At 39.2% G+C, this 11,741-nt stretch overlaps 2 protein-coding genes across 2 annotated transcripts; one reads left to right on the top strand and one right to left on the bottom strand.

The window, feature by feature from the left end:
* The first annotated feature begins 70 nt into the window (after positions 1-70).
* Positions 71-5,903, top strand: LOC132467682 (amine sulfotransferase-like). The gene is made up of 7 exons (XM_060065166.1): positions 71-545; positions 732-887; positions 4,102-4,304; positions 4,487-4,613; positions 4,734-4,828; positions 4,943-5,123; positions 5,639-5,903. Exons 2-7 carry the CDS (start codon positions 737-739, stop codon positions 5,773-5,775), a joined length of 894 nt encoding a protein of 297 aa, XP_059921149.1. The 5' UTR covers positions 71-545; positions 732-736; the 3' UTR covers positions 5,776-5,903.
* A 1,858-nt stretch (positions 5,904-7,761) lies between these two features.
* Positions 7,762-11,179, bottom strand: rwdd1 (RWD domain containing 1). Its single transcript, XM_060065167.1, has 7 exons — positions 10,971-11,179; positions 10,537-10,602; positions 9,593-9,723; positions 9,196-9,339; positions 8,863-8,995; positions 8,699-8,761; positions 7,762-8,127 (listed from the first exon to the last, which is right to left on the bottom strand). Exons 1-7 carry the CDS (start codon positions 11,041-11,043, stop codon positions 8,015-8,017), a joined length of 723 nt encoding a protein of 240 aa, XP_059921150.1. The 5' UTR covers positions 11,044-11,179; the 3' UTR covers positions 7,762-8,014.
* Between the last annotated feature and the right edge of the window lie 562 nt (positions 11,180-11,741).

Here is an 11,741-nt window from a genome sequence, read left to right as displayed (position 1 = left end):
GCGGTAATACAATAAAGCATATTCAATATCAACACTTTATACCATAGCTTTACTTATCGCACGAATTGTCCTCAAATAAATGTTAAATAATAAAATAGATATAAAACCCGCCGAAAACGCTATCCGTTAGTGACAAATTAACCAATGCCATTATATTCCTTGTTGGCAGCATGCATCGGTTCAAGATACCAGACCCACCCATTATACAATGTAGGCTACAACTATCTCCAACGCAACATAAAATAACACTCGATTGGCATAGAAAGTAGGAAGGTCTGAACAGTTTTATTTCTGTTGAGATGAAGACTCGGCTGTACCGAGAAATGTGGCTCCAGTCTACAGTGTGGTTTTATTGAAGTGCGTAAAAGCACACTGCGTATGGTCTAGTGCGCGTCTGTCCGCAAGAGGTGGGTCCATATTTATACCAATGAATGTGGACTCATGAGGCGTTTCTAGATGTCGTGTAGCAAAGCATTGGCAATAAAAAGGGACCAATGTCGTTATTACCCCAATATTGAACAGGAGTTGATCGACCTACGCGACAGGTAAATCATTGCAATTGCAAATGGCAACTTTTATCTGGGATCTTTTCGCGCATTCTATCGTTCAATTGGTTATGTAGGCCTATTACTTCGGCAAATTAAATACATTACAAAATACCTATTTTCTAAACTACCCTGCATTACGCGAACATAAACTCTAGTTGATGTGTTTTTGCAACTCTCTTTCAGCTTAAATGGCTTCCTCTAGTGATTTCAAGTATAACTTCGTGTCACACAAAGGCTTCAACCTCATCAGCGGGACCCATGATCCAGTTGAGGTGGACGCGATATGCAATTACGAAGTCCGAGATTCCGATGTGTTCGTCGTCACGTATCCAAAGTCAGGTGAGGACATGAGGATGGTTGCTGAAGGGATGATCGTGTTTACTAGCTGCCTTTCCTCTTCAAGAGGGGCAAAGGTGTGTGGTGCGTGTGTGTGTGTGTGTGTGTGTGTGTGTGGGGGGGGATCAAATTGACAATTCGTTTATGATAAAGCAAGTAGGCCTACAGTTGATCACACAGTTGATCACTGCCTACACCGATGTAATGACAAGACAGGTCTGGTCGTAGTATTTTCTTGTTAGATTATCACTCAATGAGTGTGGAGTGATTACAACTCAGCGTTTTTTTATAGCATTGGAAGGCTTTTATGTCTTCCAAAAAATGTTACAACATGTCCGGTTTTTTTATGAAAAGGTTTAATTACATAGGTAATTACAATATGACTTAATCGCCCTTAAACAGGATAGACACTTGAACCTTGTACTCATCAAACTAAGCAATACAACTAACACAAACAATAGTAGCAGCCATCAGTGATAATGTAGGAAGCACATGGCTCAACCTAGATTAACCTTGTCTGGCCACCTGCTTTTTGGCTGGCACTGGCAGCATATTTAGGACGTGAAGCTACAGCCCACTGTTTCACAGTGTCAAAGGTACGCTGTTCCGAACATATCTAACCCAACAGCATCGATGTAGGATGAATCAAGACTGGTAGCTAGCCAAGGATTGCTAGTGATCGCTCAGCAGGTAAAAGTTAGCAGCAGGTTGGATATTCGCCGGATATTCAGTTTTTAATCAACACAATTGCACTATATTACGGGTGTAGTATGTTGAGGACAGTAGGCCTATAGGACAGCGTATTGACAAAAAATCATACCGAAATTAGTTGTTGCTATCGATATCTGTGCAAGAACAGCGCTGTAATCTACGGTCCGGCTGCAATCTGTTTTAGGGACCGTCCACAAATTACACCCCACGGACTGGTGACATAGACGTTAGTTACCATGGAATTGTTTCAGGAAAGAAATCACCAATAATCAATAAAAACACATATTCTCATTCTGATTGCTGTAGTACTTGCCAATGGTGGGCTTTTATTTACTACGAGTCATTATTTGTTGACATTTTGAATTATAGCGAATGAGGATGCAATTAATAGTTAAAAATATTCACCAGAAATCAATAAAACTACATTTTCTCATTCTGATTGCTGTAGTACTTGCCAATGGTGGGCTTTTACTTACTACGGGTCAGTATTTGTTTATATTTTACATAATAGTGAAACAGGATGCAATTAATAGTTTAAAATATTCACCAAAAATCAATAAAACGACATTTTCTCATTCTGATTGCTGTAGTAATTGCCAATGGTGGGCTTTTACTTACTACGGGTCATTATTTGTTGACATCTTGCATAATAGTGAAACACAATGCAATTAATAGTTTAAAATATTCACCAAAAATCAATAAAACTACATTTTCTCATTCTGATTGCTGTAGTACTTGCCAATGGTGGGCTTTTACTTACTACGGGTCATTATTTGTTCATATTTTACATAATAGTGAAACAGGATGCAATTAATAGATTAAAATATTGACCAAAAATCAATAAAACTACATTTTCTCATTCTGATTGCTGTAGTACTTGCCAATGGTGGGCTTTTACTTACTACGGGTCATTATTTGTTCATATTTTACATAATAGTGAAACAGGATGCAATTAATAGTTAAAAATATTCACCAAAAATCAATAAAACTACATTTTCTCATTCTGATTGCTGTAGTACTTGCCAATGGTGGGCTTTTACTTACTACGGGTCAGTATTAGTTCATATAGTAAAAAACATTTTGGTGAATATTTCAAACTATTAATTGCATCCTGTTTCACTATTATGTAAAATATGAACAAATAATGACCCGTAGCAAGTAAAAGCCCACCATCGGCAAGTACTACAGCAATCAGAATGCGAAAATGTATTTCCATAGATTTTTGGTGAATATTTGAAACTATTAATTGCATCCTCATTCGCTATAATGCAAAATGTCAACAAATAATGACCCGTAGTAAGTAAAAGCCAACCATTGGCAAGTACTACAGCAATCAGAATGAGAAAATGTACTTTTATTGATTTTTGGTGAATATTTTAAACTATTAATTGCATTGTGTTTCACTATTATGCAAGATGTCAACAAATAATGATCCGTAGTAAGTAAAAGCCCACCATTGGCAATTACTACAGCAATCAGAATGAGAAAATGTCGTTTTATTGATTTTTGGTGAATATTTTAAACTATTAATTGCATCCTGTTTCACTATTATGTAAAATATGTAAGGAATAATCACCGAGAGGCCGGGCAATAAACAGTTTGATATGCCCGGCTCGTGGACGGCTTACCTTCCGCGAGCCGGGCATATCAAACTGTATCAAACTTTATAAAAGCACATTAAATGCCCAAACTATTTTTAAAATGTTGCTTTTTCTAATGAGAATATAACTATTGTCCTCCACTTTGTTTTGGAGAACAGAACCTTGACATATGTGATTTATTAGTGTTTCTTCTTAAAGACAATAGGGGACTTGAGCATTCATTTGGCTTGCTTTGGATGACCTGTACAAACAACTTATTAGGTTGCATGTTAGGTCGTTTAGGTTGGGTTGCATGCATTCAACAGTATTAGGTATTAACAGGCCAGAAATAATTTATAGGTAGCCTTACCTCTTGCATGATTTGTTTACAGGCATGGTTGACTTAATTTTGTAGTTTATGCATAAACTGATGTAGAAACACTATGAAATATTTATGTGTTTGAGTTTTGAGTATAATATTGTTATGAACCTGGTGTATGGTTATGTTTTCATATAAATATGGAACTGCTAAACTACTACTAAATTAATTTCTTTATTTTGAAATTATCCAATGTAATAATGATCATGGTGAAGTGTAATTTAAAAAGCTTTATCCTGTATTACAAGGGCACAGTCCCAAAGTGGAATCTCCTAGCGATTCACTCAATCATGTCATATGAAACATTTTCAGTGCAGCCGTGACTTTTGGTCAAGAAGATTGTTTCAAAGTTTATTGCTACAATGAAAAAGGTGGCTGTACTAAGGGTACTGCCTTTTGCTCAGGGACAACTCCACATAGTGTCCACACATAACGGGGGTTTCAACGTCTCATACCGATGTGGTATTCTGAAATGTTGTTTAAAGGTTGAAGCTGGATGTTGAATAATGCAAATTGCCGGGCCTGATGTAGCTGTTCTGATTTCCAGGGACCATCTGGATGCAACAGATTCTTCGGCTCATAGAAGCCAAAGGGGACCTAACCTCTGAAGAGCTCAACTCCGACCAGGTTCCCTGGATCGAACTCCAGGGCAAAGGGAAGGAATTTGTGGAGGCACCAAGCCCGAGGCTGCGCGTCACCCATCTGCCATACCACTTGATGCCCCACGCTCTTAGTCAAAAGAAGGGGAAGGTCAGCTGACTGTAATTTGATAGCTTGTCTATTATTGTTTACTTGTAAAACAGCAATTAATGAAGGGAATCCGTCACATGATAATCTCTCTCTCTCTCTCTCTCTCTCTCTCTCTCTCTCTCTCTCTCTCTCTCTCTCTCTCTCTCTCTCTCTCTCTCTCTCTCTCTCTCTCTCTCTCTAAGGTGATCTATGTCGCTAGGAATCCAAAAGATGTTCTTGTGTCCTACTTCCACTTTCATAAATTTGCCACCATGCTAGAGACACCAAAGGATTTCAATCACTTCTTCGAGAAGTTTATTAGAGGAGACGGTAAGAACATTGTATGCCTGTTTATGCCTGTGCTACAGTTTAAACATACTACTTGCAGGTTTACCGTATAAAGGATTTTCTACTGAGCCTGCATTTTATTCTATTTAATTTAAATTGCAGTGTACGGAAACAGTTGGTTTGAGCACACGAAGTCCTGGTACGCTCACCAAGACAACATGCAATTCCTCTTCATCACCTACGAAGAAATGATTCAAGTAGGAACTTTATCTTTTCATGATTGTGAACTTTTAAAATTAGGAAAATAAATGTCATGAACTGCATGTGAAACTCATTGTTTGCGCTCGCCGATGTGTTCCGATCTAAAACAGGACCTTCGATCGTCGGTAAAGAGGATCTCCTCATTCCTGGGCAAAAACCTGACAGATGCACAGCTGACTGAAGTGGTCAAGCACAGTACCTTCAAGAACATGAGGGTGATCCCCCAGGCCAACTATGAGATGGTCCCCGATGATCTGCTCAACCATCACAACGGAAAGTTCATGAGGAAAGGTAAAGGACGCAGCATTGGCTCTATGTCATTTTAGGGTTAGGCAGCTTAACAGTCAACCACGATTTGTTGAAAACAATATTAAACAAAAGAAGGGAATCATCCTGGCCACCGAAATTTGAGCTTGTCCGCCATCAAAATTTTCCTAAGGCAATTTCACTTGAGGTGTATATGTGAATCTTCAGCATTTTTATTGTTACCCAATTCTTTTCTCCTTGCAACCAAAGTGTCACAAGCAACGTACTATACACACTGTGCTGGGGACTTTGTGTGATGGTGGTGCATGCCACGGAGCTATGTGATCATCTTATGCCTGGTTTACATGCCTCACACTTATATTTTGCCTTGAAAGAAGAACCAAACAGAAGGGCTGGGCCCAGTTTTACTTTCTCATTCATGCGTCAGTAAATGCCATGTTTGTGTATACACAAGAGTGGGAAGCGTGAATCACGCTTATCCCTAAAGAATGCACTTATGTTCTCTTCTCTTCTCTTCGTCTCCTTTTTGTAATAAATAGGTACGATTGGCGACTGGAAGAACCATTTCACAGTCAATCAGAATGAAATATTTGACCAAATCTTCCAGAAGGAGATGAAGGAGTTCCCTGTGTCCTTTGTCTGGGACATCAAAGATATTGAACAAATTACTGTATAACTATTGAAAACCTTATTGTTTTTTTAAACTGTTTTATTTACCTGAATGTATAAAAACACTGTGGCTGCTAATAATGAATATGAGATGAACAATTAAATAAATACAATCATGGAAATGATTTAAAAATACCTTCTGCTACAATATATTTATGCTCTGTGTCCATTATATTCATTATACTATCAATAGTGTGATTAATTCATGTACTTATTTCTTAATTACAGATGTACTTATTGCAAGTCACTTGGGATAAAAGTGTCTGCCAAATGCTCTAAATGTAAATTTAAATGATAACCCTTCTTTAAAAGTTAGATAAGCCAAGTTAAACCATAAAAGCATGACAAGATTTGTACGATTTGTCGACATAATCTATTTCTTTGAGATAAAAGTCTGATAAAGGTAATTTGATTTGAATTGGGCACTGGGCAATTATGCGATTGAGCCTGCAGCACTGACATTCAGAAGTGGAATGATGTGTTCCATATTGCGTTAGTTTCTGTGGTGATTTTAATAGTGAATTGGCTTCTGCATGACCCACATGACAACACAAACCCAATGGATTAGACCAAATGTGGGGTGAAAAACAGGACATCTCCACCTACATCCATCAAGCATTAGCTTGATAAATATTATTTGAGTGTGGTAATATATTATATTGTTATTCTCTCCCATTCACAAATGACTTCATCAAGCATTATTAAAGGCTATCACGTGATGACAAGTGAACTGAGACACAAACAAGTCTTAAATCTCATGATCTGCATTGGCTAATTCATAACCGTGTAGAGCAAATAGCTCGTCATAGCCTATATTATCTATCGATTCTAAATTGTTTCAGTCAAACCCCTACTGCCTTCAGACAACAGAATTTATCTTGAAATAGAGCATTATGTATTACAAGATGTTTAGAACATTTATTTTGCATGTGAGCGACTCCGCAATGACCCCTTGTGAAACCTCTGGTGACGCCACTCCTGTTCTCCATCAAGAGACTGGAGCCTTGCCTCATTCGCCTCAGGTAGCTCTCTGGGAGAGCTAGTGGATGTTGACTTCCAGGGACATGTGGATGGCCCCAGCTGTTGGGGGGGGGGGTTTCTGTACTCCAACAGAGCTCCTCAGCAGTTACAGGAGCATCCTTTCCTCTGACCCCGTATGGCTCACCATCCCTCACACCAGGTTGCAAACTTATGGGGACAGACCTTTTCTGGGTGGAGGCCCCCACCCTTTGGCACTCACTCCCTTTGGAATTGGCAAAGTTGGTTAAATTACCCTTTTCAAAGAGTGGCTGCCGATCTACCTATTTACCCAGGTCTTTCGACAATCCTCCTTATCACTTATTTTGTTCTCGTTTCTTATTTCAAATCAAATGTATTATCTTGACACTCTGTGGCCAACATGCTCATCCTGGGTGGCAGGCTTCCTCTGCCTACGTCCAATCCTCTTGAAGGCCCACACTGATCCCTGAAATTCCCAAAGACAGCTGGCTGCATCATGGTTATCTAAATGCAGCGTCTTTCTTCTCCAGAGGAAAGAAGCATGCAAGCATAATGAGCCATCAGTCAAAGCTCAAACGGAAAAACAATTCAGATCTCATTCAATATCTTTTGTTCACTCTCCTCATTTTGGATGTTTACCAGTTTTCCAATGAGAAAAAAATGACAAACCATAACAATTTTTTGCTTGATTGTCCCAAATGAGCACATTTGTTTTTACATTATTTTGCATTTCCATTTGAGTCAGGTAAGTAGCCGGTAAAATATTTCCTTTACACTACTTGGTCAATTGCATTTAGTAGTTTAAATTAACTTTCCTATGACTCAGTTATGATTTAGTCTCTGTATAACATAGCAGACAATATCTAACAGTGTTGAACTGAATGGACCAAATGCTAAATGTCCCAACATGAATTCTTGTTCTAGTCAACCCATTGCTGCCATCTATTGGCTTGATAAGCTTCCTGCAAAACAACACAAATCAACCAAAAGCATATTGAACCAACGTTTAACTATTTATTTGTTTCTGGCTATTAAATCGATAACCACGGGCAGGTTAAACATCCTGTTCACTTTGCCAAAGTGCTCCCATCCAAACAACTGTTCGGAGTCTCGTGGATTAAAATCCCAACTGTTCAGTCCGTTAAAAAAAAAAGAGTGATTTTAAGTTGGGATCAGCTGTGTCATGTCATTCGAATCCGTTTGGCTGGAGTGAACTAAACCAGAGTCCCTTTTTACAGTTTCCCTTTTTAGTCCTCATCACTGCCCATGTCTAGAGGATCAAAATCTGGATCATCTTCATCCAGGTCCAGGTCTTCGATGTCCTGGAACAACGACTCATCAACTTCCACGTTGTTTCCGGCTGCGAGCAAGAGAAGAACACGTTTCTGTTAATACCAATACAGGAGCTAAACCAGAGAATTATATTCATGGGTGCCACATTGACAGCGTCGACCCGTTGCTGTGGTACGTCAACTACTATGCCATATTGGAATGGCCAAGACTGGCCTGTCAACAAATACATATAAATGGGGAAGTGTAGTTTTTTGGGTTAAAAAGCACTGTAACTTTTACATTTCTGGACCAATTTCAATGAACCCCTTCTATATTTATATTAAATCATTATACTTTACTTGTTCAAAGGCCAGTCTTTGCCTCTCAAATATGGCGGCGTAGTTGACGTACCGTCCAAAGGCCAATGCTGCATCAATGTATAGGTCTACGATTTAACATTTTTACAAAATACCTGAGCTGAACAACTATGCCAATATGATACAGCCTTTTACATAGCTGAAGGAACACACACACACACACACACACACACACACACACACACACACACACACACACACACACACACACACACACACACACACACACACACACACACACACACACACACACACACACACACACACACACACACCCCTTACCTTCTTCAAGGAACTGAATATCAGATGTGTCAAGGTTGTGGTCCGTCTCAAAGAGCTGTTTACCTGGTAGGATATTATATGGCATTATTCCTTGTACATTTTCAAACATTTAAAATTTGCATTCAGCGTGACCGCAGATGCAGCTGCATAATCTGAATGCTTACCGGTAAGTTTTAGTTTCCCTGCCTGCTCCTCATCTTTCTGTCTTTTCTGTCGAATTTCTGCTACCTCAAGCTCAAACCTGGCTTTCCATGCTAGGAAGTTTTCTATGTTGACCACAGTGCCTTGGAAGGTTACCTAGAATAGATGAACAAGACATACACACATACACACACACAAAACACATTAACCCCCACACAGGCCTGGATATGAACACAATATCCAGGCAGGCTTTTACATCCTGCATTGCCTTTCACGGGCACCATTAATTTTCCTGCAGATGCCAAAAAGGATCCAGAAGTCTATTTGTATTTTCTATTTTAGTGTACTGCACATACCTTCTCCGCCTCCTCGGCCTCTCTTTCCTGACGCATTTTTTCTTCCTCCCTTCTGTTTTTTATCTGGTCGACCATTTCATTGAGTTTTTCCTGTACCGCTGTGACTAGTGTGAAAATCATCACCATGCCCAGGTTCTCCTCCGCCTACAGCCCGAGAGAGGTCAGGATGCTATCAGTCATGCTATAGGTACAACTGAGAAGAATCAATGAATATACATGGGAGGTTTACTTTGAACCACTTGACATCTCCATATGTGAGGGAAGAGAGGTATGGCGCTCTTCCCTCACCTTTGGAGGGGTCATGTGGTACATATATTGCATTCAAATATTCAAGCCATGGCCTAATGACTTGTACCAACAGAGGAAACGTGAGGTGTAAACCCAAAACAGCACAGACCTGCTGCTGTAACAAGGTCAGGATCTCTTCTTCGTCCGCATCCTCCAAATTCTCCCGAGAAAAGATCTCCCATTCTGGGGGTTCATCTGGGTACTTCTCTACGTAGGTGAACTTTAGCGTTGCTTCAGCGACTGCGGGATGAAAAATTATGGGACAATGCATAATCTGTTGTTGAGTGGATGAAATTATCTAGTTTTCCTGGACCTAGATTACCACTACACATCAAGTATTAGAATTTATACCATTTGTTTGAACCAAGTGTTATATGGATTTATATTTCCAAATGCTTCCCTTCCACGGTGGTGCAGTGCATCATAGCCACTGAGCCAAGTTGTGAATATCTTATGATGACACAAATCTTTATTTAGCTAGGCCCTGGGAAATTAGAATTCAAATTAAAAAAATCATATCACTGTTGGCATATATACCCACAGTACAAAATTGATTGGGGCCTAATAGAGACCATAGCAATGGCAGTATACATAAGCTAAATTTAAACGTGTACCACCTAAATAAATGTATCTTTGTTAACGTAATCAAAGAAGCTGTGGTCTCTTCAAAGACATTTTTTAAAAAGATGCACAAATGTATGTACATTACAGCCATAATATTGATAACAATGGGATGTACTTGAGGATTAATACACATCCCTCCTTGATCTGTTGATTGATTTATTAAGGATGGATAACTTTAGGATTATAGTTCGAAATAGTTAGGCAGGGATAAAGGCCGAGCTGTATTTATTAAAGCCATGCCCAAAAGACGTTCCTGCAAACACACACCCCTTAAGTCACAACCCATTGTGGTGAATTAAGGGAAAATGACTCACGAGGACTTGTTAGGATAGGCAGTTTATGTTAGGAGAGGAGAACTTGCTATTTTATACTTTTTTAAGGCAATTAGTTTAAAATCTTGAAAGGCTAAGGCCAATCAATGCCACTTACTTTCATCGTTTTCTCCTTCGTCTGATGTTACTGTGATAGTGAAGCTGATGGGCTCATCTGAGAGAACTACATGACAGAGAGGAGGAACCACATGACAGGTAGTAAGTTATGTTAAACCTCATCTGATAACACTAAAGTCACAGAGGAGGTACCGCAGAGAAGGTAGTAGGTTGTGTTCAACCTAAAGTACATGTCAAGCAGTCAGCATGAGCCTCTAGAATTCCAAATGTTCGCATCAAACCAAACAGTTGCACAACTTGACCCTAGTAAAAAGGTCCTGAATTAACTCGCGTTTGTTAATTTGTCCAATCATTAAATATATTATAGTTTTGGCAGCTCAGTTCAATGGCATGGCTAAAACGAGTTAGCCAAAGAGCTAACTCTAGCTAGAGTTATCAGGCTTCTGCTCTTAGTTTCATCCGTCCACTTCTAACCTGTAAACGAGTCGGGATAAATTGACTCTATAGCCTCCAGCTCGTTTCTCTGCTCTTCTGCGTAATCTGTCATTTTGTTATATCTTCAATAATCAATAACAACTCATCAGAATCATCCCCGCTAACGTGTGCTGGTCCGCACTCCGAGCTCGATGACGTCGTCCATCAACTCAGCGGGTCTGATCCATGGTCTGATCACATCGTCCATCTCTACTCAGAAGGTCTGATCACATCGTACAACTACTCAGAGGGTCTGATCACATCGTACATCTATTCAGAAGGTCTGATCTAGCGTTGTGTTTATGTTATTTATTTAATAATAATGGTAAAATAATCGAAAGCAAAATACGAAAAAAAAAAAGAATTAAAATTGAATTAAACAAACGTTATGAGGATAATAAATTTTTCTAACTAAATACGTTTTTATAGCGGAAACAGCTATTTACCGACAAAAACACTGCAACAAACTAGATTATTGTAAAGTGTTGTACTTATACATTCAAAATAAGACCAATCAAGTCATTCAATCTCTAAATCTGTATACTAAGAGTTGTTAAACCGCCAGGGGCAATTGCTCTGTCGCTAGCTTAGCCACTTTTTAGAGTGTAACACGGTTTTAAACTGAAGAAGTCACGTGACGTCTTAAGCTCCAGTGCTGTCTCATATGTACTTGTGGTTTAACCATGGGGTTTAACCTGCAGCTGCGTTTTACCTTGATCTCAATTGCTGTGTCTTCAGAGAAATTCACATCAGACACTAGAGGGCGTATTT

The sequence above is a fragment of the Gadus macrocephalus genome, chromosome 11 (genome assembly GCF_031168955.1).
Source record: "Gadus macrocephalus chromosome 11, ASM3116895v1".
Lineage (NCBI taxonomy): Eukaryota > Metazoa > Chordata > Actinopteri > Gadiformes > Gadidae > Gadus > Gadus macrocephalus.
The sequence above is the reverse complement of the archived record's forward strand: the minus strand, read 5'-3'. Positions and strand labels throughout refer to the sequence as shown.

Coding starts and splice junctions, on each gene's coding strand:
- LOC132467682 (XM_060065166.1), top strand. CDS start 737: ATGGCTTCCTCTAGTGATTTCAAGTATAACTTCGTGTCACACAAAGGC. Junction 4,829..4,942: donor CCTACGAAGAAATGATTCAA/GTAGGAACTTTA, acceptor GATCTAAAACAG/GACCTTCGATCGTCGGTAAA. Junction 5,124..5,638: donor CGGAAAGTTCATGAGGAAAG/GTAAAGGACGCA, acceptor TGTAATAAATAG/GTACGATTGGCGACTGGAAG.
- rwdd1 (XM_060065167.1), bottom strand. CDS start 11,043: ATGACAGATTACGCAGAAGAGCAGAGAAACGAGCTGGAGGCTATAGAG. Junction 9,340..9,592: donor TGACCTTGTTACAGCAGCAG/GTCTGTGCTGTT, acceptor CTCGGGCTGTAG/GCGGAGGAGAACCTGGGCAT. Junction 8,762..8,862: donor AGGGAAACTAAAACTTACCG/GTAAGCATTCAG, acceptor ATATCCTACCAG/GTAAACAGCTCTTTGAGACG.